This window comes from Gymnodraco acuticeps, unplaced genomic scaffold, assembly GCF_902827175.1.
Source record: "Gymnodraco acuticeps unplaced genomic scaffold, fGymAcu1.1, whole genome shotgun sequence".
NCBI lineage: Eukaryota > Metazoa > Chordata > Actinopteri > Perciformes > Bathydraconidae > Gymnodraco > Gymnodraco acuticeps.
The window spans coordinates 792,212-818,607 of record NW_022992126.1 but is presented as its reverse complement, the minus strand read 5'-3'; the positions used below and the strand labels follow the sequence as shown (position 1 = coordinate 818,607).

Below are 26,396 nucleotides of genomic sequence, written 5' to 3'. Positions count from 1 at the left end.
CCAGGTACGTTTACACATACATGTGTAAATAAATTGTAAGAGAAGGTAAACAAAATAAAGATTATAAAAGGAAGATGAAAAAAAAAAAATAATAATAAAGACAAGTATTTACACCAAATGTAAATATACAAAAGTAACCAAAATAACTTTGTACAATGAGTATATGACAATATATAACTAACTGTCATGTCGTTTTAACTTTAAAGAAGCATATGAGCCAAGAAAACCACACTCCTAGTTAAGGGTCTTATTTTTTACATTTACACGGAGCTCTTGAACGCAACACGGGGGAGGCGGGGTGTTTGCTTTTACCTGCGGAAGCTGCAGCAGGGCGGATTAAAGGTGCCCCCCCCCGAGAGCCACGCCTGAGCAGCAGCTGGGCCGCAGGACAGACGCAGAGACAGAAGAGAGACAGAAGAGAGACAGAAAAGAGACAGAAGATAGACAGAAGATAGACAGAAGAGAGACAGAAGAGGCTCGCGGTTCAAAGGAGTCGCTGCTGCTGAACACGGACACACACACCGAGCTCACCTACCGTGCCTGCAGCTGAAAACCAGGTGTGTTTCTTTATTGTTAGTATACAGAGCTGCTGCTGGGTGGAATTACTTTGTGAATAGACATTGTTGTGTTTAGTATAGAAAAAGTTTCATAAAGCAGGGGGAGAAATGTGTTTGTTTTGCTGAAGATAACCAGGTGATCTCATCAGCAGACACAGAGGGGTCCTTTAAACAAACGCGTGTTAAATGATCAACGCATTGTCTCTGAATATTGATTTACTTGTCTTTCACATTGTTCATTTGATGAGTCTTGTGACATAAACTTAGATATAGCAGCTGACAGTCACTTCTCTTGCACACAGGACAAACGCCCACATGCATAACCAGTAGTATCAACCAGTTATATTTGCACAAGGAGCATAACATATCAAGACTGTTTCCAACTCAAACAGGTTAATTGAAATGTAAATTCAAAGTGAAATAAATACTGTTATTTTCAGTTGTGTGGTCACGCAACTTGAGTCTTACATTTGAAGAGTGGGTTGCATGTTTCCTCTATTTACCAGGAAATATGAATATGCACAGTCACTCTTTACAGCAGAACTATAGAAAACATGTGGTGAAAACATATTTTCTCCTCAACAATGCAGACTTTATTTCTGTCCCTTATCTAGTTTGGATCCTGCAGTGTACTTTTGTTCTTGTTGTTTGTCATGTGATTTGAAGGAGATGATCTATTCTCTTTTTTATAAAACAAGCTGCACACACCCTGCTGCTGCGTGTCTACCCTCAGGGTACATAATTGACATGCAGTCACAAAAGAGGACTTGTGGTGAAGGAGATGAGTTATTTAAAATAAGATAAGACCGCTTCAGCTGCGTCATATTTCTACACTTCACTTGTGAAGAATAGTGTTAGTCTTCCTCTTTTGTTTCAGCCCGGAAATGAACCACGTCTGCCACATCTGCAGCAGCCTGCCTTATCCTCTTTTTACACACCAAGTCAAATACAGACATCTTGTTACGCTGATTCTTAAACACTATATTCACATGTTTGACATCTTCAGGTTGCACACAGAGCAGCTATCTACCCACTAAACCGTAACATTTAAGACCTACCTCTCATTCATTCCCCTCATGACTAATAACTAACCTAACATAGTCAAACTGTTATCAGGCCCTCGGCTCGACAGCAGCCGGCTGCAGATGGTCGGGCCTGGGCTCTCTTTTGGGTCAGAGCCATGGAAGCCTGGATAAAGCAGGGATTGACTGACAGCCAAGGGCAGGGAGAGCAGGAAGAGACAGGAGATGCTGTTGAAAACGAGCACGATAAGAGCAAAGAACACTGTTCATACAGACAATAGGAGTTGTAAGGCCAATAAGGTGACTCCAGTTTCCAGACATGGTTAAAGGGTCTTTACATTAAAGCCTTGTGGGAAAAGACTTCCTGTCAGACAGTAAGACTTAAGTCCTGAGGTCAGGCATGAGTTCACTACTCTGTATTTGAAGGGCAGGAATCGACACAGAAGAGTGGACATGCAGATTAAAGGCGTTCGTCTTGTCATTTTGAACCACGATGTGTCAAAATGTGCGGAGGCAGAGAGTGAGCAACTTCCTGAGGAAGTTAAGCCATGGATAGCGTTTACCAGCTACCACAAACATGTGAATGTCACAAGCTCTCGGTGTGGCCTTCATGTTTTGTGGTGTCAGCCTGATGGTGCATTCAGGACCTTGTATGTTTACTGTTTATTTGTCTCTATAAGCTGAATGATAAAAACAGAAGCAATATATCTGTGTTCCTCTTCCTCCTCCCCCGCAGAGAGTCTGAGCTCATAATGAACTTAAGAGAGACACAGATGACACCTTGTGCACTGATCCCTTTATCCCTCACTCTACACACACACACACAAACACACTCACAACTACACATTCAGCATTTTTTTCATCCTCTACCTATGAGGAGGAAGCTGCTCTAAAGTGCTGCAGCAGAAACATTCATATTTTAACCTTTTGTGAGTATCTGTATAGATAATTTCACTTTTGATTCAGAGGAGGACAGTATTTGCTTGGTTTTAATTCAGTCATTGTATGTGTTTGACTTGATTGAATCACCTGATACTGAATTATCAGTATCAGGTGATTCAATCAAGTCAAACACAATGGAGGAGGGGTTGTTAGAAGACATTGCTGTGCTAAAGGGCCAAACTAAGTAGGCACTTTGAGTTAATCTCAGCAAAAAAGGGTATAAATCAATGTCTTGTCTTCAAGTTGCTCTTGCTTTTAATGTCTACTGTTTTATATCCATGGATGAGCATAGTTATTTGTAGGAACCTCTTGAAATGAGATGATTCATCACTAGTGGATTATCATGTAAACAATACGTTTGTTTGACAAATCAATGAAAGCAAAACGAAGGTGGTGGAATTCATCTTTTGAGGCTATTTGTCCTTTTATGGTGAGTCTTCTCCAGGGTGTGGTCGGGGAGTAATGACATTTCTCTTTCTGCCCAGACTTGTTTCCCACATTCCTCCCTGCCTCTCGAGCTGCAAAGCATCCCTCCTCTGACCTTCTCCTACAACTCAGACTGTTGGAGGTTTTTAATGATCTGTGCCATTCCCACTGTCCTGAAGCCCCATATTAAATAACTGCTCATTTATCACCTGTGGCGGGTATTGCCTTAAAAAGAGGGTTGTGGAAAATGAGGAGTGGGAGAAGGAATCGGGAATTTGTGGAATTCTGTCTAATGAGTTGGTGAGGAAGGAATGTGGGTCAGATTGGGAATAAATGGCGGACAGGTAGAAGTGTGGAGACCTGTCGTACTGTAGATCTCAGGTGATCTCAGGTGAAACGTGTTTAATTGTTTAGTCTGACTGTGTCGAGCCTCAGGTCATGAATAAACTGGTATAGACAGTAATTAAGCATGAAGGGATTTTTCTTCTTTATCTTAAGTAACATCATATTTGAAGTGCTTATGTTACAGTTTCAGGCATCAGACCCCGTTTGTTTTTTGCACTAGGTTCATTACTTGTAGGTAAAGTGGTTGCATTCCTTATAATGATAATGAAATTACAGTGAAACCTGAAACGACAGCAGCTGTGGTGAAAATGTGCCCAAACCTGTCTATATTTCATCACCTTTGATGTCAGTGATGAGAGTTTGTCAGTTCACAAACATCTGTTAAATATTTACGTGAAAAGCTATAGCTAAATGTCAAAACCAAAAATCATTATATGAACTCAACACTTCTCATCACACATGTCTTGAGCAGTGGCTTTAATCGCATGATGAGCAGCAATAAGTAAAACAAATGTATGAGAAGAGATGACATGCAACAAGGCCTGACTATAATTTTCTTCTCGATTAAGCTGTTAGCAATAAACTTATAATGTTTTCTTGCTCTGTCCTGAAGCCACAATGACGGACTCAGACAAGTTCCTGTATGGGGACCGCAACACGACGGGGAACCCCATGGCCCAGGCCGACTGGGCCACCAAGAAGCTGGTGTGGGTGCCCTCGGAGAAGCTGGGCTTCGAGGCCGGCTCCCTGAAGGAGGAGCAGGGAGAGGAGTGTGTGGTGGAGCTGACGGACTCTGGCAAGAAGGTGAAGGAAGGGTTTCTCTTGAGTCTGAATTCCTTTAAAGTAATACTGTCTTTGAAGGTGTAATCTGTAACATTTAAGCTTTACAATGTGTACAATTTCTAGAATTGATGGTGTATATACATTTTTTTGTTCGTTTCTTTTAGTTTATTTACCTTATCCTGAATATATTTGAAAGTTGATGACTTTCAGATGCTTTTCCTCAAAGTCTTGTCCAGGACAATCTTCTGACAGGTGTCCCGTCTCTGTTCATTTCAGGTGAAGGTCAACAAGGACGACATTCAGAAGATGAACCCTCCCAAGTTCAGCAAGGTGGAGGACATGGCGGAGCTCACCTGCCTGAACGAAGCCTCCGTGCTGCACAACCTCAAGGAGAGATATTACTCTGGACTCATCTATGTGAGTTCTGGTGGATAAATGTGTATTATCTCATGTTACAGATGAGTTTTCCTCTCTCACACACTAACTGTCCTCTCTGTTCCCAGACGTACTCCGGTCTCTTCTGTGTGGTGGTCAACCCGTACAAGAACCTGCCCATCTACTCTGAGGACATCGTGAACATGTACAAGGGCAAGAAGAGGCACGAGATGCCCCCCCACATCTACGCCATCACAGACACGGCCTACAGGAGCATGATGCAGGGTAACACAGCTATGTTTGTTAAGAAAGATATACATGGACCCTCTTGAAATTGAATTTTTTTTGGCTATCAGAAAATTGTGAATAATGCTCCTATAGTGTGTCTAAATGTAACTGTGTAAACAATTCACTGAGGCATTCAAGGACAAAAAAGTCCCCAGTAAAACCACAGTTTTCACAATTTTACCCCATTTTATGTTTGCCATATTGGACATGCTATTTTCCTGGTTTCCTGCACACACAAAATACTGAATGCATCAAAATCAATGTTAATACTCATCATTCACTGTGAACATCTTAATTATTTAAATATAACATATATAGGTTGTTCTCTAAAGCTGCCTGTGTTTTGCCTGTCAACGTTTTTCGTCTGATTTAAGATTTGTTCTCTTCCTCTCAGATCGTGAGGACCAGTCCATCCTCTGCACGTGAGTTACTCTTTCCTCTCTTTGTATCTTACTATTTTTGAAGCAGCGTTAAAAAAAAATTCCTTAGAGGGTGGGTGGGACTTTCGGAAACAGTTCTAAATTGGTTTGAATCCTACTTAAAGGACAGAAACAACTTTGTTTCTATAGGTAAATACACATCTGAGTTGACAAATATGACATGTGGGGTTCCTCAAGGCTCCATCTTGGGGCCTCTTCTCTTTAACATCTACATGCTACCACTGGCTCAGATAATGAAAAACAACTAAATAAGTTACCATAGCTATGCAGATGACACACACATTTACGTAACAATTTCACCAGGAGACTATGCTCCAATTCAAACACTGAGTAAGTGCATTGAACAAATCAATGACTGGATGTGTCAGAACTTTCTCCAATTAAACAAAGATAAAACTGAGGTAATAGTTTTTGGAGCCAAGTCAGAACGTATAAAAGTTAGCGCTGAGCTTCAGTCTGCAATGTTCAAAACAACAGATAAAGCCAGAAATCTAGGTGTAGTCATGGACTCGGACCTGAGTTTCAACAGTCACATTAAAACAGTTACTAAATCAGCCTACTATCACCTAAAGAATATATCTAGGATTAAAAGACTAATGTCACAGCAGGATTTGGAAAAACTTGTCCATGCTTTTATCTTCAGTAGACTCGACTACTGCAATGGTGTCTTCACAGGTCTCACTAAAAAATCTATTAGAAAGCTGCAGCTGATTCAGAACGCCGCTGCTCGAGTCCTCACTAACACTAAGAAAGTGGATCACATCACTCCTGTTCTGAAGTCTTTACACTGGCTTCCTGTGTGTGAAAGAATAGATTTCAAAATATTGCTACTGGTTTATAAAGCACTGAATGGTTTAGGCCCAAAATACATTACTGACCTCCTGCTAAATTATGAACCATCCAGATCTCTCAGGTCTTCAGGGACTGGTCAGCTTTCTGTCCCCAGAGTCAGAACTAAACACGGTAAAGCAGCGTTCAGTTATTATGCTCCAAATATCTGGAACAAACTCCCAGAAACCTGCAGGTCCGCTGCAACTCTGAATACTTTTAAATCCAGGTTGAAGACTTTTCTTTTTGTCGCTGCTTTTAATTGAACTATTCATATCTTAAACTGCACTGTAACTTTGATCCATGTACTTTTTCTTTTAATGTTTATTTTATTAGCTTTTCTTTTTAATGACTGATTTTAAATGCCCTTTTCTTAATGTCTTTCATTTTTTGTAAAGCACTTTGAATTGCCTTGTGTTGAAAAGTGCTATATAAATAAACTTGCCTTGCCTTGCCTAGAGAGCACCGTGACAGATTTACATAGACCATGTCTAGTGTGTGTAGGATTAAGCTTAAACCTTAAATTGAGTGTAATTAAGCTACGCATTTCACAACAGAGCAATGCCAAATCTAGCTTTATGTCGATAAAGTCCACGGAATTATTATATCAACAGATAGTTTGCAAGGTTATCAAGGGAATTGCAGATTTTTCCATTCATTTATGGAAAAATCCTTTATGCTTGTGTTTTGTAATGCCTTAGGGTCATGATTTTCAGTATTTTAACCTCTCTGATTGATGCGTCTAAATCCTTGTATGTTTTTCTGCAGTGGGGAATCGGGAGCAGGAAAAACTGAAAACACCAAGAAAGTCATCCAGTATCTCGCCCATGTTGCCTCATCTTTCAAGTCCAAGAAAGAGCAGGTCAGTAAAAACTACTGCCTCTGGTTTTCCTTCCTTTCTTTTTTTCCGTCAGCTCCTTTTCTCCTGATTCTCTCCTTATGGTTGACCAAAGATTTGGAAAGATCACGGATGGAAACCCCCTTTTTTATTTCTCCTCTCCTCCTTCCTGCCTCCTTTCCCCCTGATCACTCATATTAGTCTACCTGCACAAGCTGCACATTCCTCCTTCAGGCCGCGACGTGCCAGACTCACCTCTGAGTTAAAGTCATGCAGAACGTGGATGTGTATTTGTACTTGATTTCTCTGTTTCACAAGTTTTTACAAGAAATGTCTGATAAATAACTTCTGTATGATTCTTCAGGTGACTCGAGATTTGCAGTTATGTTATTTTTGTGCTCAATGTATTAAATGTTTGAAACTTCCCTTTATCACCTTTTCTCCAGGGCAATGCAGTTTTGTCACATGTGAGTTCATCTCCGACTATTTATGTACATGCTACTTTACTAACCGGGAGCGTCTTTGCTGTCTTTGTCTGGGTTTTGAAGCATATGCATTCAAATGTTACTGAAATATAACCTCTGTCTTTAAAAGTATTGTTTTAGATTTGTATTTAAAACATGCCAACTTCTTCTCTTACATAGTTAGAAAACTGGTCGATATCACTCACTTGCACATTGTTTGTACATTGAATGTGAAGCTAGTGTCTGCAGATTGTTAGCTTAGCTTAACATGAAGCGAGGAAAAACACAAGACCATTAAAACACAACTTGACATTTAACACACTGTAACGTTATCTCGCAGAAGCAGGCCAGCAAATATCTCCTGTTTTAAGTCATATTGCAAAGCTAACTTGCTTCTAGCCTTAGCCTTATAGTTGGCTTACATTCATTATGCAAAGCTAACTTGCTGCTAGCCTTACCCTTATAGTTAGCTTACATGAAAGAAAGGGACATCACTCATCAAATTCTTGGCAAGAAGGCACATAAGTGGATTTCCACAACACCTTGATTGTACTTACCCAGCAGCTATTGAATATAATCAATTTGGTCAGTCTTGATGTTATTGTTATGTACATTGTTTTGGGATGTCACTGTTGACTCTTGCATTTCCTTTGGGGGATCTTTGCTAACTGGCGTGTGTGCTTCCTGTGTTTTCTTGTTTGTGCCTGCATGGACAGGTTTGAGTGCTTGAGTGGGCTTGCTGGTATGTGTGTTGGAATGTGCAGGATTCAGTATTTGTGTGTGTGCGGTTGATTGGGCAATGATAATATCCCTGCAGGTCACTCTTTTGTATGTTTTGAGTGATTGCACAGATCTAATGTTTGTTTCCAATGACAAATCTGCACCGCTGCAAGAAAGAGCATGAAGTAAAGCTGTGCTTGCCTGACTGACTTGCAGCTTAAAGCCACGAAAAAGTGTTTTATTGTAGTCTAAGGTTTCTTATACCTGTCCTCTCTGTCAGGGGGAACTGGAGAAACAGCTGCTGCAAGCTAACCCAATCCTGGAGGCCTTCGGAAACGCAAAGACCGTCAAGAACGACAACTCCTCACGATTTGTAAGAGAGATACTTGAACAACCGGAATGTTGCTTTCTTTCTAAATGATAAACTAAAGGTGGAATAAACATCTTAGGTATCAGTGCATGTTAAACACCCCCACTCTGCCCACATTAAACCAGGGAGAAGATCACAGAGAAAAGCACAAATAACTCTTTAATGTGAAATAACCAAACGTTGTATATATCTTCAGCAAATTAATTTGGGTTCAACGGTATAGTAAGAAGCAGATTTTTGACAAGTTCTTTTAGACCTTTTTTTTAAATATTCTTTACATTCAAGCTTAAAACATCAATCAAAGTTGTAGCTCTTCATATCCAAATGATTTGACTTTTTTTCTCTTGCAGGGAAAATTCATCAGAATCAACTTTGACGTCAACGGATACATCGTTGGAGCCAACATCGAAACTTGCATCCTTTTTATACAAATGTTTATTAGCTTCTCAACTGTTGTGCAAACAGCTGGATTAACCTGCTTTGTGGCCCCAGGGGGGAAAAGTAGCTCCCCCCTAACCAATTTTCCCAAGTGTGACAAAAACCATCAGAATTTACATCCAGCTAGTTTGTGAAATTAGTTTGAGGATATTTATAATTTAAGACTTGTTTCAGCAAAAGAAATGTCAGTGCAAGATGCTTCTTTTCTGCTGCTATTTTGTTTCGTCCTTGACTGAAATGTTAACAGATCTTTTGGAGAAGTCCCGAGCTATCCGACAAGCCAAAGAAGAGAGGAGCTTCCACATCTTCTACTACATGCTGACCGGAGCAGGGGACAAGCTGCGCTGTAAGACATTTTATTACAATACTTTCACAGTGAATGAAAGTAGCAAAGTAAATGTGGTTTATTGAAAGATGCACGGGACATGCTCAACAGTTCAAGAGCCCAGACAGTCCTAAAGCATTAAGAGATACAAGGGAAGTAGTCATTTAGATTAAATAGAATTGCTTTAAATTTTTCAAGTGTGTGCAAAATACAACTGTGCTGAAAATGCACTGCCAGATCGCTCTCATCACGTAGGTTAAAATGCGTAATTCTCCAATTGCTCATTTCCCCCATCTAGCTGAGTTGTGTCTGGAGGATTACAGCAAGTACCGTTTCCTGTCCAATGGAAACATGACGATACCGGGCCAGCAGGACACCGACCTGTTCAATGAGACCATGGACGCCTTCCAGATCATGGGCATCCCAGAAGATGAAAGAATTGGTACCCATCATCTTCTTTCTTTCTGACTTCTCTAGAGGGATTATTTCGCTTGTCGATAAAAGGTTCAATTTTGGACTTCTGGTAATAATATCGAGCTGTATTTCTAAAATTGTCACAATTTCACTCAATACGGCCCAATATAAAAAAAAATTCTCAGGGGTGTTTACAATTACAGAATACAACACCTTCTGTCCTTAGACCCTCTTATTGTACAAGGAAACCCTCCCAAATTAATCCCGCTGTTAATGGGGTAAGAAAAAAATGTCTGCTGAGTGTTTAACACTTAAACCATTGGTCCAAGAAATTCAGAAATATGTCAGCAAAGGCTGTAGAACTGCAAGCTATTAGACAATGCAAGATTTTAAATACTCTGCAACAAACACAAACACAATCCTCCTTTTTGAGAAGGTGGAACAAAGAAGAACATTTGATTAATCATGTCATTGTTGCAGTTTATAATTGTTTTGCATGGGGTGAGTTTATCAATTGTGTGGTGGAACCTATTCATGTGATGTCTTGATCGCTGCAGCTCACGGTGACCTCTGTTTCTGTGTGTTTGTCAGGTCTGCTGAAGATCGTGTCGGCAGTGATGCAGTTGGGGAACATGAGCTTCAAGAAGGAGCGTCACTCTGATCAGGCCTCCATGCCAGACGACACTGGTACACACACCTACGTATTACCACAACCACCACCATCATCGTCATTTCCTGTGTGCATGCTCTATGTCTCGCTTCACTTGCTCAAAACTTCATCTCATTCATCATAAATGTGACCCCCCCCCCCTCACCATGTTTCACCCCCAGCTGCCCAGAAAGTGTGTCACCTGCTGAGCATCAACGTGACTGACTTCACACGAGCCATCCTGTCCCCCAGAATCAAGGTCTGCAGAACCATCAGTACCAAAGCGTTTATTTGAAATGAATTCATATGAAACGTCAACTTTTTTTTCTTATGCAAATTTAAAGACCGACTAGAATTTTACTTTTGTATCACTTCTGATTGACTTTGATGTTTGAATATTTTACAGATCTAATCTCAAATAAATGAGCATAACTTTGTCGATACAATGTTGCAGGGATGACACATTTGTGTAGGCTAACCTCAAAGTTAGCTCTGCCCTGTGGGCCAAAAGGATATTTCCATTAGATTTTCTATATCTGCAGAACATTTGCTCTATATTCTACTTTCACCTTTGGTTCAGCAAAATAAACACCACTTTAACTGAAAACCCATTAAAAAAATATATAATTTACTTAAAGAAACGGGAACTAAAACAAATTTCCATTTTTCATGACTCACTACTCCATCACTGTTTTTGCAAGTTTTCCTATTTAATGAAGTACTTAGTTCTGCAGGATGATTATCTCTGTACCGCAGGATGACATTGGAGTATTTGTTTTGCAGGTTGGCAGGGACTATGTGCAGAAGGCGCAGACGCAGGAGCAGGCTGAGTTTGCCATCGAGGCTCTGGCCAAAGCCTCTTACGAGAGGATGTTCCGCTGGTTGGTGATGAGGATCAACAAGGCGCTGGACAAGACAAAGAGACAGGGAGCCTCCTTTATCGGCATCCTGGATATCGCTGGATTTGAGATCTTTGAGGTGAGGCATTCAAGGCTTGACAGATTAATAGTTGTGCAGCTCTAGTTGTGTGATCAGACCGAGCACAACTCAATACAATACGATACAATTGTGTCAGCGTTACAGCAGTCTGGTTAATGCTGCATTCACACACACACACACACACACACACACACACACACACACACAGAGGGCAAACCAGACAAAGAAGTCTGCAGCATAGTCACTTCCCGGAAAGAAGGCTGGTTTCATTTCCTGTGGTTGACTAATGGTTACTCTAATTCTCTCCTTACAGTTGAACTCATTCGAGCAGATGTGCATCAACTTCACCAACGAGAAGCTGCAGCAGCTCTTCAACCACACCATGTTCGTCCTGGAGCAGGAGGAGTACCAGAGGGAGGGCATCGAGTGGAGCTTCATCGACTTCGGCCTCGACCTGCAGCCCTGCATCGACCTCATTGAGAAACCTGTAAGACATCCCCCAGTTATTATCATTCCTCCTCAAGACTCATTTATAACACAGACAGCACTTGTCTTAACCTGAAGTATTACTCACAAGCATTCTTCTGCAGAAGTCACTGGCTGTAGTAAATGTACAAAACAGTTGTACAACACGAGCTGAGGCATGTTGACCGTACACAAATGAATAAACAAGCTTTTTCCTTTTGAACTGCAGGCTGACTTTCGTTTGTTTTTTCCTCCGTGCATCACAGGCCGGTCCTCCAGGCATCCTTGCTCTGCTGGATGAAGAGTGCTGGTTCCCCAAAGCCACGGACAAGAGCTTCGTGGAGAAGGTCATTCAGGAGCAGGGGACGCACCCCAAGTTCCAGAGAGCCAAGAAACTCAAGGAGGACGCAGATTTCTCCATCATGCACTATGCTGGAAAGGTCAATGATGAACCTTGTTTGTCTTAAAATAGTTGCGCTAATGAAGAATGGCGTTTTCACAAGTGGTATATTATTATAGCATATTTTGATAAATGCATGAACAAGATAGTAGGATTTTGATATTCTAGTCAATGGAAGGGGAAACATTTGTTTTTCTTTATTTTATCTTTGGTTACTATAAGTTGTATTGATCTATAAGATGGAACCATATTTTACGAACAAATTGCAACTTAAGATTGATTAAATAAAGGCTTATGATCTAACTAGTAATTACATCACCATGTAAATGTACTGGAGTAAAAACTACATTATTTTCCTCTTAGATTTAGTGAACTAGTAGTATAGAGTAGCATAAAATGGAAATACTCAGGTAAACTACAAGCTGCTGAAAATGTAGTAGATAGTGAGTAGTTGCTTTGCTGCGTATTTACAACATAGTCCTCTGGGTCATATATAAGTAGAGAAGTTTGTCTTGAAGAAGAACTTCTTCACCAATTACATATGTAATGCATTGAATTTGCAAATAAAATATTTGCACAATGCTTCAGAATAAAAAGGAGGTTCATTAAGTCAGGTAATAATGTTTTTTAGTAACATCAACTTCTTGAAATAAATGCATCTCTCCTCTGGTGCAGGTTGACTACAAAGCAGACTCATGGCTGATGAAGAACATGGATCCTCTGAACGAGTGTGTCGCCGCTTTGTTCAACCAGTCTACAGACAAATTAACCTCAGACCTGTGGAAAGACAGTAAGTTGAACTCATAATGAACTCATCCGAAATCTCATATTGCTTTGTGTAGTAAGATACTGTTGGGACTGAAGTTACTGGAAATGCAAGATAAAAGTATGTTTTTATGACATTTAAGGTCTATAAAAAAAAAAAAAAACTGATTTAAGGCATATGTTAAAGGTGGGGTAGGTAAGTTTGAGAAACCGGCTCGAGATACACTTTTTGTTATATTGCATGGAATGCTCTTAACATCCCGATAGCAATGAATATCTTAAGTGCTTTGACAAAAAATCCATAAAAAAATGCATCTGTGGAAGCTGTAGCGCTGTAAAAAGCACGACCAATCATCTGAGCCGGCCCGGCTAAAATAACTGGCCTGTCAGCCTTCCATCCGTGCACAAACTTATCTCGTGCCCTCATTGGTCATGTGCGCGTTCATGTGTGTTGGAGGAGGGGCTCTGTAAGGAAGTGGCAGATTTTCTCCGGTTGTGTATTTTCAAATTCTAGCTCACTCGAGCTGGTTTCTCCAAAATTACCTACCCCACCTTTTAAGGCATGTTTCTTGGTTTTGTTTTACTTATTTGGCCGGTAAAGAAATACGTTTTGAATTTTGAGCAAAGTTCATGTATAGACAAACCAGGTGAATAGATAAAAAGAGAGAAAGAAAGAAATTACACTATTGCAAGAAAACTTCATATATTCAAAATGTAAGGTGTAAAAGTAAAGTAGCATAACATTGAAATACTCCGTACTGTGTACATGAGTAAACATTCTTGCTCAATTTCCCTGTGTCTTGCAGTGGACCATATTGTGGGCCTGGATAAGGTGGCAGGGATGTCCGACTCCATGCACGGTGCATTCAAGACCCGTAAGGGCATGTTCCGCACAGTGGGCCAGCTCTACAAGGAGCAGCTCGGTAACCTCATGGCCACGCTCAGGAACACAAACCCAAACTTCGTCCGCTGCATCATCCCCAACCACGAGAAGAAGGTACAGCACAAAGAACAATACTCGAGTACAAGTGAAGGCGCATCGACACATTGAATTACTAATGTGCGCTGCCATTTGGACGCCTTCAAAGACATAACTTTTAACAAAGACAAAAGTCTGAACGATGAATGCTTGAGAACAAAAGTGTTCTGCTTCACTTGTCCTCTGTATTATAAACTGAACAGGTTTGTAATGATTTAATTTGATTGTTTCTCCTTCAGGCTGGTAAACTGGAGCCTCACCTGGTTCTGGACCAGCTCCGGTGTAATGGAGTCCTGGAGGGGATTCGTATCTGCAGACAGGGCTTCCCCAACCGCATCGTCTTCCAGGAGTTCAGACAAAGGTGACAACAAAAGCCGAACGCTTTTCAACTTCTTTTTTTCCTGGTATTTAAGAAAGATAATTAAATTCTTCAACATAATTTCCCCCCCTTTTTACTTTCATGTTATCCTGACACACATTTACTTTATGAGTTATCCATTCTGGTCTAAACTTAAAGTTCTCAATTAGGACAGACATGAAAAGGAAATAAAAACATTAACATAAATAAACAGAGATCATTCGCAGACTTGCAGGCAATGTTACTTTATCTGCAAAAGTTAGTTGTAAGATAAAAAAAATTGCTCTCCCTAATTCAAAATGTAGAAGAATTCTAATACTGTTTGAGTAATTTTTATTCTGCTGCTCTGGCTCTCAGGTATGAAATCCTCACTCCCAACGCCATCCCAAAGGGCTTTATGGACGGCAAGCAAGCCTGTGTGCTCATGGTAAGAACAAGGCATTTTTGGAAGTAAGCCGTTCACATAGAAGAAGAACAAGTTTTAGGACTTGCGTAACTTCATGTTTTCCTCTCCAGATCAAATCCCTGGAGCTGGACCCCAACCTGTTCAGGGTCGGTCAGAGTAAAGTGTTCTTCAGAGCCGGGGTCCTGGCCCACCTGGAGGAGGAGCGAGACATTAAGATCACCGACGTCATCATCAGCTTCCAGGCCTGGTGCAGAGGATACGTGGCCCGCAAGTACGAAACAAATCTAACATTTAAACATTTTTATCAAGCTACATATTTGTGTACTTTTACTCAGTTTTTGGATTGTTTAGCTTAACAGGATGAGAGTACTAAGCATATTTACTCAAGTGCTGTAATTGTACTTGAGTATTTACACTTTGTGCTACATTATACTTCTACTTTACTACATGTTGGAGGAATATATTGTGCTTTTGACTCCAGAATGTTTATTTAAAAGCTTTAAACGTTGTAGATGAGTAATACAAATTTGTAAAATAACTAATAAGTGATGATGTATTGGTATAGATGAATTACCCAGCAGTATCTTAATAAAGCTTTGAATGTATCAATGATTTTAAACTAATCGTATATTATACTATTTCCTTCTCCGATGAAAGAAGTACTGTTAGACCAATTTGATTGTGATACTTTTGTACTATTTACTCTAATACAACTTTGAATGCAGGACCTCTGGTTGTAACAGAGTATTTTTACACTTATTTTGTAAATATCTGACTATTTCTTTCACCGCTAAATAGACCACTAAACAAGACACAATAGCAAATATGTTATTTATTTGGTTTTGTTTTGTACTTCAGATCCTTCGGCAGAAGACAGCAGCAGCTGTCTGCCATGAAAGTGATCCAGAGGAACTGCGCTGCTTACCTCAAACTGAGGAACTGGCAGTGGTGGAGGCTTTTCACCAAGGTAAGAGATTCATGACGTAGCTTTCATCAATGTGTCACTAAACGTTTGAAAAGCCAACAATACGGGCGACTGGACACATTACTACTTATATTTTACAAAAAAACGTTTTTTTGCAGTTACTTAAAAGAAAATAATAAGAACACTGTTGGTGTAAATGTTCAAGTTGAGCTGCAAATCCACATTTTTGCAACTCTTTGATTTTAGAGTTTTTCCATGAGTGCTATTTCATCCACTCCAGGATGGCCAAACATCGTAATCTGTTTTAATAACGTCGGGTAAATCTTCTTCCAGGTGAAGCCTCTGCTGCAGGTTTGCCGGCAGGAGGAGGAGATGCTGGCTAAAGAAGACGAGCTGGTCAAGACGAAGGAGATGCAGCTGCAAGCTCAGGAGCAGCTCAAAGAATTTGAGACCAAGCAGGATCAAGTAGGAGTCTCAATAATAACACCAGACTAAATTATTGGTTAATCTTAAATCTATGAAAGATGATCATTTCTCCCTTTGACTTTGTCTCCCCCTCGTAGATGAACCAGGAGAAGTTGGCTCTGCAGGAGCAGCTGCAGGCGGAGACAGAGCTGTGTGCCGAGGCCGAGGAGATGAGATCCCGTCTGTCCGCCAGGAAGCAGGAGCTGGAGGAGATGCTGACTGAGATGGAGTCTCGCCTGGAGGAGGAGGAAGAGAGGGTCACCCAGATGGCTACCGAGAGGAAGAAGATGCAGCAGAACATCACGGTCAGTTCAAGTGGCATCCTTAATAATGTCTTTATGTAATTAAGAAAACAAATCATGAAATAACATGCAAAAAAAGAATGAGAAAAGTTTAAGATTGTATTTGTTGGTTCTCTTTTTTTACTACAGGCCCCAGAATCGTCAGGGCATTAAATCAAACCATTGTCACTTTAATTAAAAAGGCAGGCACATATCTAAATATCACAAAACATGAATCAGTAGCTAAATCACCATTGTGTGACTTTATTAAAACGAAACTCTTCATGATTATTATTTATATCATACGGGTTACAGAATGTTAGATGTGATCAAATAACTGTATTGTTTTAGGATGAACATTGCTAATTGTTTGTGTTGTTCTTTCAGGACCTGGAGCAGCAGCTGGATGAGGAGGAAGCAGCTAGACAGAAGCTCCAGATGGAGAAGGTCACCACAGACTCTAAGCTGAAGAAGCTGGACGAGGAGATCATGATGCTGGACGACCAGAACAACAAGCTCAACAAGGTCTCCTATAACGAGTCAACTTCACACAGTTTGATTCATATACAGTCCAGCCGTGCAGTGACGCTGTTTGTAGGAAAAATGCAACGTAAATAGAACAACCATGACATGCTCTTCTTTTTTTAAACCTCAGGAGAAGAAACAGATGGAGGAAAGAATCTCCGAGTTCACCACCAACTTGACTGAAGAGGAGGAGAAGTCCAAGAGCCTTCAGAAACTCAAGAATAAACATGAAGCCATGATCACAGATTTGGAGGGCAAGTATTTGTCTTTTCATGTGTGTTTCATAATGATTTTAACTAAGCTAAAAAGTGAAGATGCAGCCTAGCGAACCTACATGCAGCTAATGTATATCCTTAATCAAGAAGTGGCTTTGTTGCTCACTTATCTGTTTCGGTGCTGTGAAAGATCGAGCCTGATAACAGACGTTTCACTCAAAAAACTAAAAAATATACAAACAAATTGCCTTCTGTCCTTTTTTATCTCTACACTTTTACCTGTTGAATGTTTTTTATTAGATGATCATTTTGTTTTGTTTTTCTCACACACAGATCGTCTAAGAAAGGAGGAGAAATCCCGTCAGGAGTTGGATAAGAACCGCCGTAAACTTGAGGGAGACTCCACCGATCTCAACGACCAGATCGCAGACCTGCAGGCTCAGCTCGCTGAACTCCGAGCTCAGTTTGCCAAGAAGGAGGAGGAACTCCTTGCTGCTCTTTCCAGGTTCTTATAATAATAACTATTAAGCAACAAAAAAAGACTGATGACTTGCCTTTTGCCATAGTCTGCTTCAAATCATCAGCTTTAGATACACTCATCGGGAATTATCTTGAAAGTGAAAACAAACACACATGTATGTTGATCTAATTTCTTCTCTTTATCTCACCTTCAGGATCGAGGAGGAGGCTGCAGCCAAGAACTCGGCCCAGAAGAAGATCCGGGAGCTGGAGGCTCAGATTTCGGAGCTTCAGGAGGATCTGGAGCTGGAGAGGCAGGCGCGCTCCAAGGCGGAGAAACACCGCAGGGACCTGGGAGAGGAGCTGGAGGCGCTGAAGACCGAGCTGGAGGACACATTGGACTCCACCGCAGCACAGCAGGAGCTCAGGTGAGAGTCAGCCATAAGTGTTTTGTCAGAAATTGTTAGAATGACAGATTGAAGCATTCATGTGGGAGGTTTTTTAGGGCAAATATGATTTGTATCGCCTTTGTTCTTCTCCTATGTCTTGTTTGTTTATTCCTCATTTGGTGTCTGCAGGTCCAAGCGTGAGACAGAGGTCTCCCATCTGAAGAAGAATCTGGAGGAAGAGGCCAAGATCCACGAGCAGCAGATGGCTGACATGAGACAGAAACACAACCAGGCATTTGACGAGATCAATGAACAGCTGGAGCAGGCCAAGAGGGTAAGGAAGAGGGTGGTCAGAAGAGAATGATCCTCAATGACAAACATCTGAATAACGCCACTAACATGCGTCTTGTTTGCCGCTCCTGCAGAACAAGGTGTCGGTGGAGAAAGCCAAGCAGGCCCTGGAGAGCGAGTGGAACGAGTTGCAGATCGAGATGCAGACTCTGACTACAGGGAAGGGAGACTCTGAACACCGTCGCAAGAAAGCTGAAACCCAGGTTCAAGAACTGCAGCTCAAATTCGGAGAAAGTGAGCGACATAGGCAGGAGGCGTCAGACAACATGGTCAAGCTGCAGGTACAGTGAGGACTTCTGGATAAGTACGATCAAAGGACGACAGTTTGGGAAACAATTTGATGATGTGAGGCTTTTTATATTGAATAAGAATATATGTTCTTTTCTTTTTTGTTTAGTCGGAGCTAGACAATGTGAACAACCTCCTGAGTGTTGCAGAGGGCAAGAACATCAAATCCAGCAAAGACTTTTCTTCTACAGAGTCTCAGCTGCAGGATACACAGGTACACACATTAATGCCTACATGTTTATTTTTATTTTTTTTTATAGAATTTGTTGTCCTGATGTTTTTTTGTCCTTCTCTTTCCTGCAGGAGTTGCTCCAGGAGGAGACCCGTCAGAAGCTCTCCCTCTCCACCCGCCTGAGGCAGATGGAGGACGAGCAGAACAACCTGAGGGAGATGCTGGAGGAGGAGGAAGAGAGCAAGAAGAACGTGGAGAAGCAGGTCACCTCTCTGCAGACCCAGGTCGGTGCTCCTCTGTCCTTATCATTAATCAGGTTTTTTTTAGTATAACTTGAACTCATTTCATTCTTGTCCTTCTAATTCCCCCCTTTCTGTTTCCTCAGATGGCAGACCTGAAGAAGAAGCTGGACCAGGAGGTCTCCACCCTGGAGGGGGCAGAGGAGGGTCGCAAGCGAGTCCAGAGGGAGTTGGACAGCTTGACGCAGCAGCTGGAGGAGAAGAGCGCGGCCTACGACAAACTGGACAAGACAAAGACGCGTCTTCAGCAGGAGCTTGACGACATGATCGTAGACCAGGACCACCTGAGGCAGATCGTCTCCACCCTCGAGAAGAAGCAGAAGAAGTTTGACCAGGTATCATGTCAACAGTGTATTTTGTTATATTTAATTGATTCACTAAAAACTGCTTATTTTATGGACTATTTAAGGAGAACCACATTTTAAACTGTACTTTGCTTATTTATGCAACCAAACCATAACAAAGAAAATAAACAAAGACTCAAATACAGAAATGTGGCTGCTGTGAATGAACAAATATTGATTTAAAAACATTTCAGTGAGAAGCTGACCCCAAACTGCCTCTCCTGCTTTCTCCTTTCCCTAGATGCTGGCCGAAGAGAAAACCATTTCCACTCAGTATGCAGAGGAGCGGGACAAGGCTGAGGCCGAGGCCAGGGAGAAGGAAACACGAGCGCTGACTCTGGCCCTCGAGTTGGAGACCATGTCAAGCCTTAAAGACGACATAGAACGCACCAGTAAGCTGCTCAAAGCCGAGATGGAAGACTTGGTATCCTCAAAGGACGACGTCGGCAAGAGTGTAAGACAAAACACGGGAATCTCTTGGTGCATAGAGAGTTGGACTGGGTTAGATCCAGCATTGGTTTTTGCTATAAATATCAACAGAAAAAGTTACTTTATATTTTATTCAAGTATTTAAGATGGCATCATTGATCCTAGGAGATAACATACGAGTAAATAGTTGCTTATAAATGTTACCCCCCCTCAGTAACTTGCCGATGTATGAAAATGCAACCTCTTTGTCCGCAGGTGCACGAGCTGGAGAGGTCAAAGCGTGCCACGGAGCAGCAGCTGGAGGAGATGAAAACTCAGCTGGAGGAGCTGGAGGATGAGCTGCAGGCCACAGAGGACGCCAAACTGCGTCTGGAGGTCAACATGCAGGCCATGAAGGCCCAGTTTGACCGAGACCTGACGGCCAGAGACGAGCAGGGAGAGGAGAGGAGGAAACAGCTGGTCAAACAGGTACAGAACACAAACCCTAAACTGACTTTTCTACACAAAAGCTTTGTTTTGTTGTATTCTACAATTGTGCAAACAGTTAATTTCTAGACAATGCTGAATTATAGTTTGACTGAGCAACCTTTTATTTTCCTCTCCCTCAGGTGCGTGAAATGGAAGTCGAGCTGGAGGATGAACGTAAGCAGCGCTCTCTGGCCCTCTCGTCCAAGAAGAAGCTGGAGCTGGACCTGGGAGAGCTCGAAATCCAGATCGATGCTGCCAACAAAGGGCGTGATGAGGCCCTCAAACAGCTGAAAAAGCTCCAGGTAAAAAAGCACTTCATGCTGCACTGGCCAACTGTGTTTTCTGCAAACCCACAACATGAGATGATCAATTATTAAATAGAGAGAACTTAATCTGATCATAAATGTACAAATTGGTTCTGTAAGCACCTGTCTCTTTAGATGTGAGTCTTGTTTTTTCACACACTGATGGAAATGCCCTCCCCATGCTGGATGTCTAACTGCAGCACTGCTCTCTGTGTGTCTGATCTCCAGGCCCTGATGAAAGATCAGATGAGAGAGCTGGAAGAGCTGCGTCTGTCCAGAGACGAGGCTGTCAACGAATCCAAGGAGACCGAGAGGAAGCTCAAGGCCATGGAGGCCGAAGCCCTGCACTTCCAGGAGGTATGACAGTCATAGTGCAAACAAAACGTAACATGTTGACACCTGTCCTGACGAGTTAAAATAACCTGGTGTAGAATTTATTTTGATCAGATAAAAAAAGATGAGGTATACGACATCAAATAATATAGTATGGTAAAATAAAACAAATCTAATAAACCGTACGTTTCAAATGGGCAGTCGTTGTTTATTTGATGTCAATCAAGGGGCGTCTTTAACTATCAGTATATACTCAGGGCTGCACATAACTGGTGCGCAGGTGCGCATGCGCACCTCGGCCAAAAAAAGAGCACCGGGTCATTTGAAAAAAGGCGCATTTGCGTACCAACATTGAGAGAGAGGAGAAGAGAGGAGAGAGGAGAGAGAGAAAGATATTTGCGAGTTGCATATGAACTCAGGGCCGGCCTGTCGCACTGGCGTTGATTTTCGCCTAGGGCACCAGATCTGGGGAGGCGCTGCGCTGGCAGCTCTGGGAGGAAAAAAAACATTTTTGACCGTTGGTGCTCATCCTAATTTTCGGCCTTGATGTAACAACATTCATAATTAAGTAAATGTAACACCCTTTTCACCCCGGTTACACGTTTCATTTGCCCTGTACGATGGGCGCTGTAAGTGATGAAAATGGGGGATGTTGGCTTATCTGGCACCCGCAGCCAAAGTGCGAGTGAGCGAGGGAGGGTGCACCGGTACCGGCGCTGTTGTTATTAGAATCTGGTTATTAGAAGCTGCGGATATAAGAAGAAGATGTTTCTACAATAATGTGGAGGGAGAGTCCTCTCCAGTTAGACCGAGAGACTGATAACTACAGCTCAGTGAGGTAAAGGACTCTGAACTTAGACTAAAGTGAACTATCTAAACACTCAAACGGTTTGGTCACAATTTATGTAAACACATATTTCCAAGGCACTCCTTTTATAGTTATTGGGATACACAGATTTGAAATAATCAGGGCAGTAACCAAACATATCCTTTTTAAAACTGGACTTTCGACCCAAAACCAGCTGTTGACTTGTGGATGCAAGCATCTAATCGCAGACTCAACCAGAGAGAAAGTAGTAGGCCTACATCATAAGCTACCATGTCTGACAGAGAGGAAGACAGTGAGGAGAACAGTCAGGAGGGTAGTGATGACAGCTTGTAGGATTACTGGTCGTGCTAATGTTGTCTTGTGTTCACCTCTGCATGTGTGTTCTGTGTTCACCTCTGTGTGTTCTGTGCCGTGTGTCTGGCAAATAAAGACCGGTTTATTTATTTCATTTTAAGGATGAGCACCAAGCAACATCTCCAGGTGCTCCTTTGAGAACAAGGGCAAAAAAGTTATGTGCACCCCTGTATATACTGTATGTGAGAACTTTATCTTGCACTGTCATCAAAAGAAGCTTCTGTTTGCTCCTGATGAACACAAATGATCTTGGAATAAATGGAATTGCTGCAAAAAGGGAAGCTTAATGAGGAATCTTTGTGACACATAATACTTACATCATGATAATGGTATGTAAAAGCACATTGGAAGGCTGGCTCTGTTCAGTTGATGGCACTCAATAGAATTCATTTGTTTTAGCAGGGGTTTTTTAAGATATCATTTCATTTTGTTGTAATTTCTCCTGGTTATGGCCCCAACAGCCTCTGCAGTATCAGCCTTTGAAGTACTTGATATGTTTCTGTCTTCTGCATGCTCCAGGATCTTGCCACTGCTGAGAGACTCAAGAGACAGATTCAGACCGAGAGGGACGAGCTCCAGGAAGAGATGAGCAGCAGCAACACAAAGAAGTATGAACCAAAAGACGTTGTTGTAGTTGTATATAAAAGTATATGCATCCACATTTCACAGCATCAAAAGAAATCCACAAGTTTGTCTCTAACTGTTGCTCCTCTTCCTCCCTCGTTGTTTGCAGTTCTCTTCTGGCAGACGAGAAGAGGAGGCTGGAGGCTCGTATCACGCAGCTAGAGGAGGAACTGGAGGAGGAGCAGCTCAACACTGAGATGGTCAACGATCGTTGGAAGAGATCCGCACTGCAGGTACGGACACGCTGCATCTCACATATGTTGATCATTGCAAACTTAACTTTTTGCTACTTAGTGTTCAGCAGAAGAGACGGGATGTGTTTCACGTTATTAGGCCGGTTATTGTGTTATTAATGAAATGTCAAGAAATCTTTATTTGGGGACAGAATTTGTTGAAAGATGATTAAGTCATGTTGAGTGGACTCTATGGGTAACAGCAAAGAAACTGCCTGAGTAACAAAATGAAGAAACATTAAAGGTCACCTATTGTGCAAAATCCACTTTTTTCATTTCCTCTGTGGAAAGAGATTCTGAAAGTTTCATGAAAAAAGACTCGCTCTCTTTTTGTCCTGATCCATTTATATAAAAACCTGTCTGAAAATGAGCTGATCAGATTGTTGCCACTTTATGATGTCATAACGATTTTTTGGCTTGTGTAACCGTTAGCCAATCACCAATCAAGGTACCCCCCCCATCTTATCACCTGAATCTCCTCCTAGAGCACCTTTGTGTTTTTTTTTTTAACCAAATATCTCTCAGAGGGGCGTGGGGAGTGGCTCCTTATTTTCATCTAAAGTAACAGGCCCAGAATCAGCTCTTTTGAAACGGGGCTGAAACAGAGGGGTTTATGGGATGCTACAATGCATGATCTGTTTGTTGTTTCGAGCCAAACACTTCAGAGACATGTTTTGTATATATCTGGGACCTATAATATATTGATGAAAAACAGTATAATAGGGGACCTTTAAAAAGACACTTAGGGATGACTGATGTTTGACGAAGCCTCTCACGGTGTTTCTGCCCTCAGACCGAGCAGCTGACCACAGAGCTGGGTGCAGAGCGCAGCGGCTCCCAGCGGCTGGAGGGGGCTCGCTCCCAGCTCGACCGCCAGAACAAGGAGCTGAAACTGAAGCTGCAGGAGCTCGAAGGAACCATAAAGTCCAAGTATAAGTCCTCCATCACCACTCTGGAGGCCAAGATGGGTCAGCTGGAAGAACAGCTGGACATCGAGTCAAAGTGAGTGTAGACAGTTTGAAATGCCATTAGAAAATGCTTTGACTGACAAAAATGAAAAACCAGAATTTGTATTTCTTTGTGTCATGACCGCTCGATTTCTTATTTACCCTCCTTGATGATAGCTGTACATTTTTGACAATACATTTCCTCCGGAGATGCTCAAATGTTCAGTGTCAGTGTATTCCTGATTCAGTACAGACAGATATAGTGAGTTCATAAATAAAGCTCCTAACCGTGTACTGATCCCTCATTGCATTTGCTTTTATTCTTTCAGGGAGCGCCAGCAGGCCTCCAGGCTGGTCAGGCGGACGGAGAAGAAGCTGAAAGAGACGATGCTGCAGGTTGAAGACGAGAGGCGCAACACGGAGACATTCAAAGAGCAGGTAAACTTCTTCACTACTCTGCTTATTACTTTTGATTTCCAGCCTATTAAAGGTAGGAGATAGATGTATTTTGATATAAGAGAACACACAAAACATACTTATGTTTTACTTAAAGCATTGACCACTAAGAGTAACTTAAAGTATGTTTATAATGCATGTGATTTATAAAATGATATAATAATTATAAAACTAATGTTATGTGTTAAGTATGAGAATTATAATTCACCATGACCCTTGCAAAAGAAATTCGATCAGTTATCAGCTTTTATGAAATACTACAATACTTAACCTCTTATGGGTCCTTGAGAATGCTTTATAATGTGTTGTTGTTTTTACAAGTGCTTTTAACCCTGACTATACAGCGCTGTAAGTGCTAAAAAGTCTTGTGTAGTTTGATCCGGAATTGCTGATCTGCTTTTGGCACTGTTGCTGCTCCCCACACTAAGTGAACCCTCTCTCTTCAGGCGGACAAGACGAACACCCGGATGCGTCAGCTGAAGCGCCAGCTGGAGGAGGCAGAGGAGGAGGTGACGCGGGCCAACGGTTACCGTAGGAAGCTGCAGAGGGAGCTGGATGATGCCACGGAGTCAGTAGACTGTGTGAACCGTGAAGTCAGCAGCCTGAAGAGCAAGCTCAGGTAGTTACCTCAATGTGTCCAACCCCACTAACTTAACACCAGTTAAAAAGTCAAGGAACCCAGGTTTCTCTGCTTGGTTATTAAGACTGCAAATGGAAGGCCTGCATTGCGTACTCTGCATGATTAAAATAATATTTTGGGCAGGAAAATCTGTTGAAGAATACGCTTTTATTAAGTTTCTGAAAAGTTTATTCTACAGTTTTTCTTTAGTACTACTGCATATTTATAACAAAAATTGCCTTTTTATCGATTTATCTAATTTTGAGATTTGCTTACACACTCCTTTTCATTATTTAATATATTAATGAATACTGTATGCCTCATCCATTTCACCTGTGTACTATGTTTGTGCTGCACCTGCAAGTTTTTCAACCATTATTTCTTTGTTTTTAAAGACGTGGGGAAGTTCCTTTCAACATGCGGCGTACCATGATTCGCACGGGGCTGGACAGCGATGATGATGTGGACCTGAAGGCTGATGTAGTTGAGCCTGCTGCTGAGTAAGCAGAAGAAAGCAGAGAGGGAGTTAATATAATGACCCAGTCAACATGCAGATATAGTGAAAAATTGCCATAAAGTAAGACTTTTTCTGAGAGGACTTAGCCTTGAATTCCCCTTGACATTCATCTTGTAGCCTTAATGTTGTTTTCCATATAACTCATTTGGCCAAATAATCATATTCATCTCAGTGAATTATTTGTGTTTTTAAAAGGCTTTACACATACCTTCCTGGTCTATTTTTCTACTTAATGGGTATACTCTGATAAAATATTGCGCTTGTAACAAGCTATTGCAGTTTTATTTGTGCTAAAGGTTTATGTGCTGTCACTGAACAATTTTTGGGAAAAAACACTGGACATTTTATGCTTGTTTTGCACACAACATGGATCTTTTGGGGAGTTTGGATGCAGTTACTCAGTGTAGTTCACATTTGCTAGTGTCAGTTTATCTACACTGTATGCTTTTCCTCTCACTGTGTCATCTTTTTATGATATTACCTCAACCACTTTTGTACAATGCCAACACGGACTAAACGGACATAAAAAAGGAAATTGTTCAGTTCTTCAGAGGTGGTGTATTCAAAATGCAGAAATGTTGGTGACAATGTTGTCACAAATTGTGTACCATCATTGAAGTTAACTTGGTTGATGTTTCACTGGTTTTATGTCTCATTCATTGTTGGTGGTGGTGGGTCATCATGTAGTAGCACTCACTGTACTATGTTTTTCTTTCAGCTATGCTTTGCACAGTAGAGGGGGTTTCTATAAGCACATCAGCTAATAATGCATATTTTAGATTGGGTACGATACCCTTACATTGTATTAACAAATGGATAACATTTCATATTGAAGCCGATATTTTAAGGCTAATCTCTTTATCTAACGCCTTAAATGCAATAAATTGATAAATCATCAAATGTGTTTAACTTGTCTCTTCTGTGAGTTAAATCAATTTAAGGTGTTGACTGAAAGGATAGGGCTTTATGTTTTTCTAAGCTGTTTTAAAACAACACTTTCAAACGTATACATTATCATTCATCTTGTCTAATA

General features: G+C 41.4%; 1 protein-coding gene across 2 annotated transcripts; it reads left to right on the top strand.

The window, feature by feature from the left end:
* The first annotated feature begins 348 nt into the window (after positions 1-348).
* LOC117537882 (myosin-9-like) lies at positions 349-26,263 on the top strand. 2 transcript variants are annotated; one of them, XM_034203272.1, is made up of 43 exons: positions 349-557; positions 3,906-4,096; positions 4,352-4,492; positions 4,579-4,735; positions 5,133-5,160; positions 6,775-6,868; positions 7,291-7,311; positions 8,309-8,401; positions 8,749-8,812; positions 9,084-9,182; positions 9,460-9,603; positions 10,167-10,262; positions 10,407-10,483; positions 11,008-11,202; positions 11,477-11,650; positions 11,895-12,068; positions 12,704-12,818; positions 13,600-13,790; positions 14,012-14,133; positions 14,488-14,557; positions 14,647-14,807; positions 15,395-15,503; positions 15,795-15,926; positions 16,025-16,231; positions 16,595-16,732; positions 16,863-16,986; positions 17,281-17,452; positions 17,622-17,834; positions 17,985-18,129; positions 18,221-18,427; positions 18,544-18,648; positions 18,738-18,890; positions 18,992-19,240; positions 19,491-19,703; positions 19,934-20,146; positions 20,287-20,448; positions 20,680-20,808; positions 22,487-22,575; positions 22,701-22,824; positions 23,618-23,826; positions 24,101-24,209; positions 24,674-24,846; positions 25,242-26,263. In XM_034203272.1, exons 2-43 carry the CDS (start codon positions 3,911-3,913, stop codon positions 25,348-25,350), a joined length of 5,886 nt encoding a protein of 1,961 aa, XP_034059163.1. In that variant the 5' UTR covers positions 349-557; positions 3,906-3,910; the 3' UTR covers positions 25,351-26,263. The 2 variants fall into 2 exon arrangements, with proteins under 2 accessions (XP_034059163.1, XP_034059164.1); XM_034203273.1 differs by lacking the exon at positions 7,291-7,311.
* Positions 26,264-26,396: the final 133 nt, after the last annotated feature.

Coding starts and splice junctions, on each gene's coding strand:
- LOC117537882 (XM_034203272.1), top strand. CDS start 3,911: ATGACGGACTCAGACAAGTTCCTGTATGGGGACCGCAACACGACGGGG. Junction 16,232..16,594: donor AGATGCAGCAGAACATCACG/GTCAGTTCAAGT, acceptor TTGTTCTTTCAG/GACCTGGAGCAGCAGCTGGA. Junction 16,733..16,862: donor AGAACAACAAGCTCAACAAG/GTCTCCTATAAC, acceptor TTTAAACCTCAG/GAGAAGAAACAGATGGAGGA.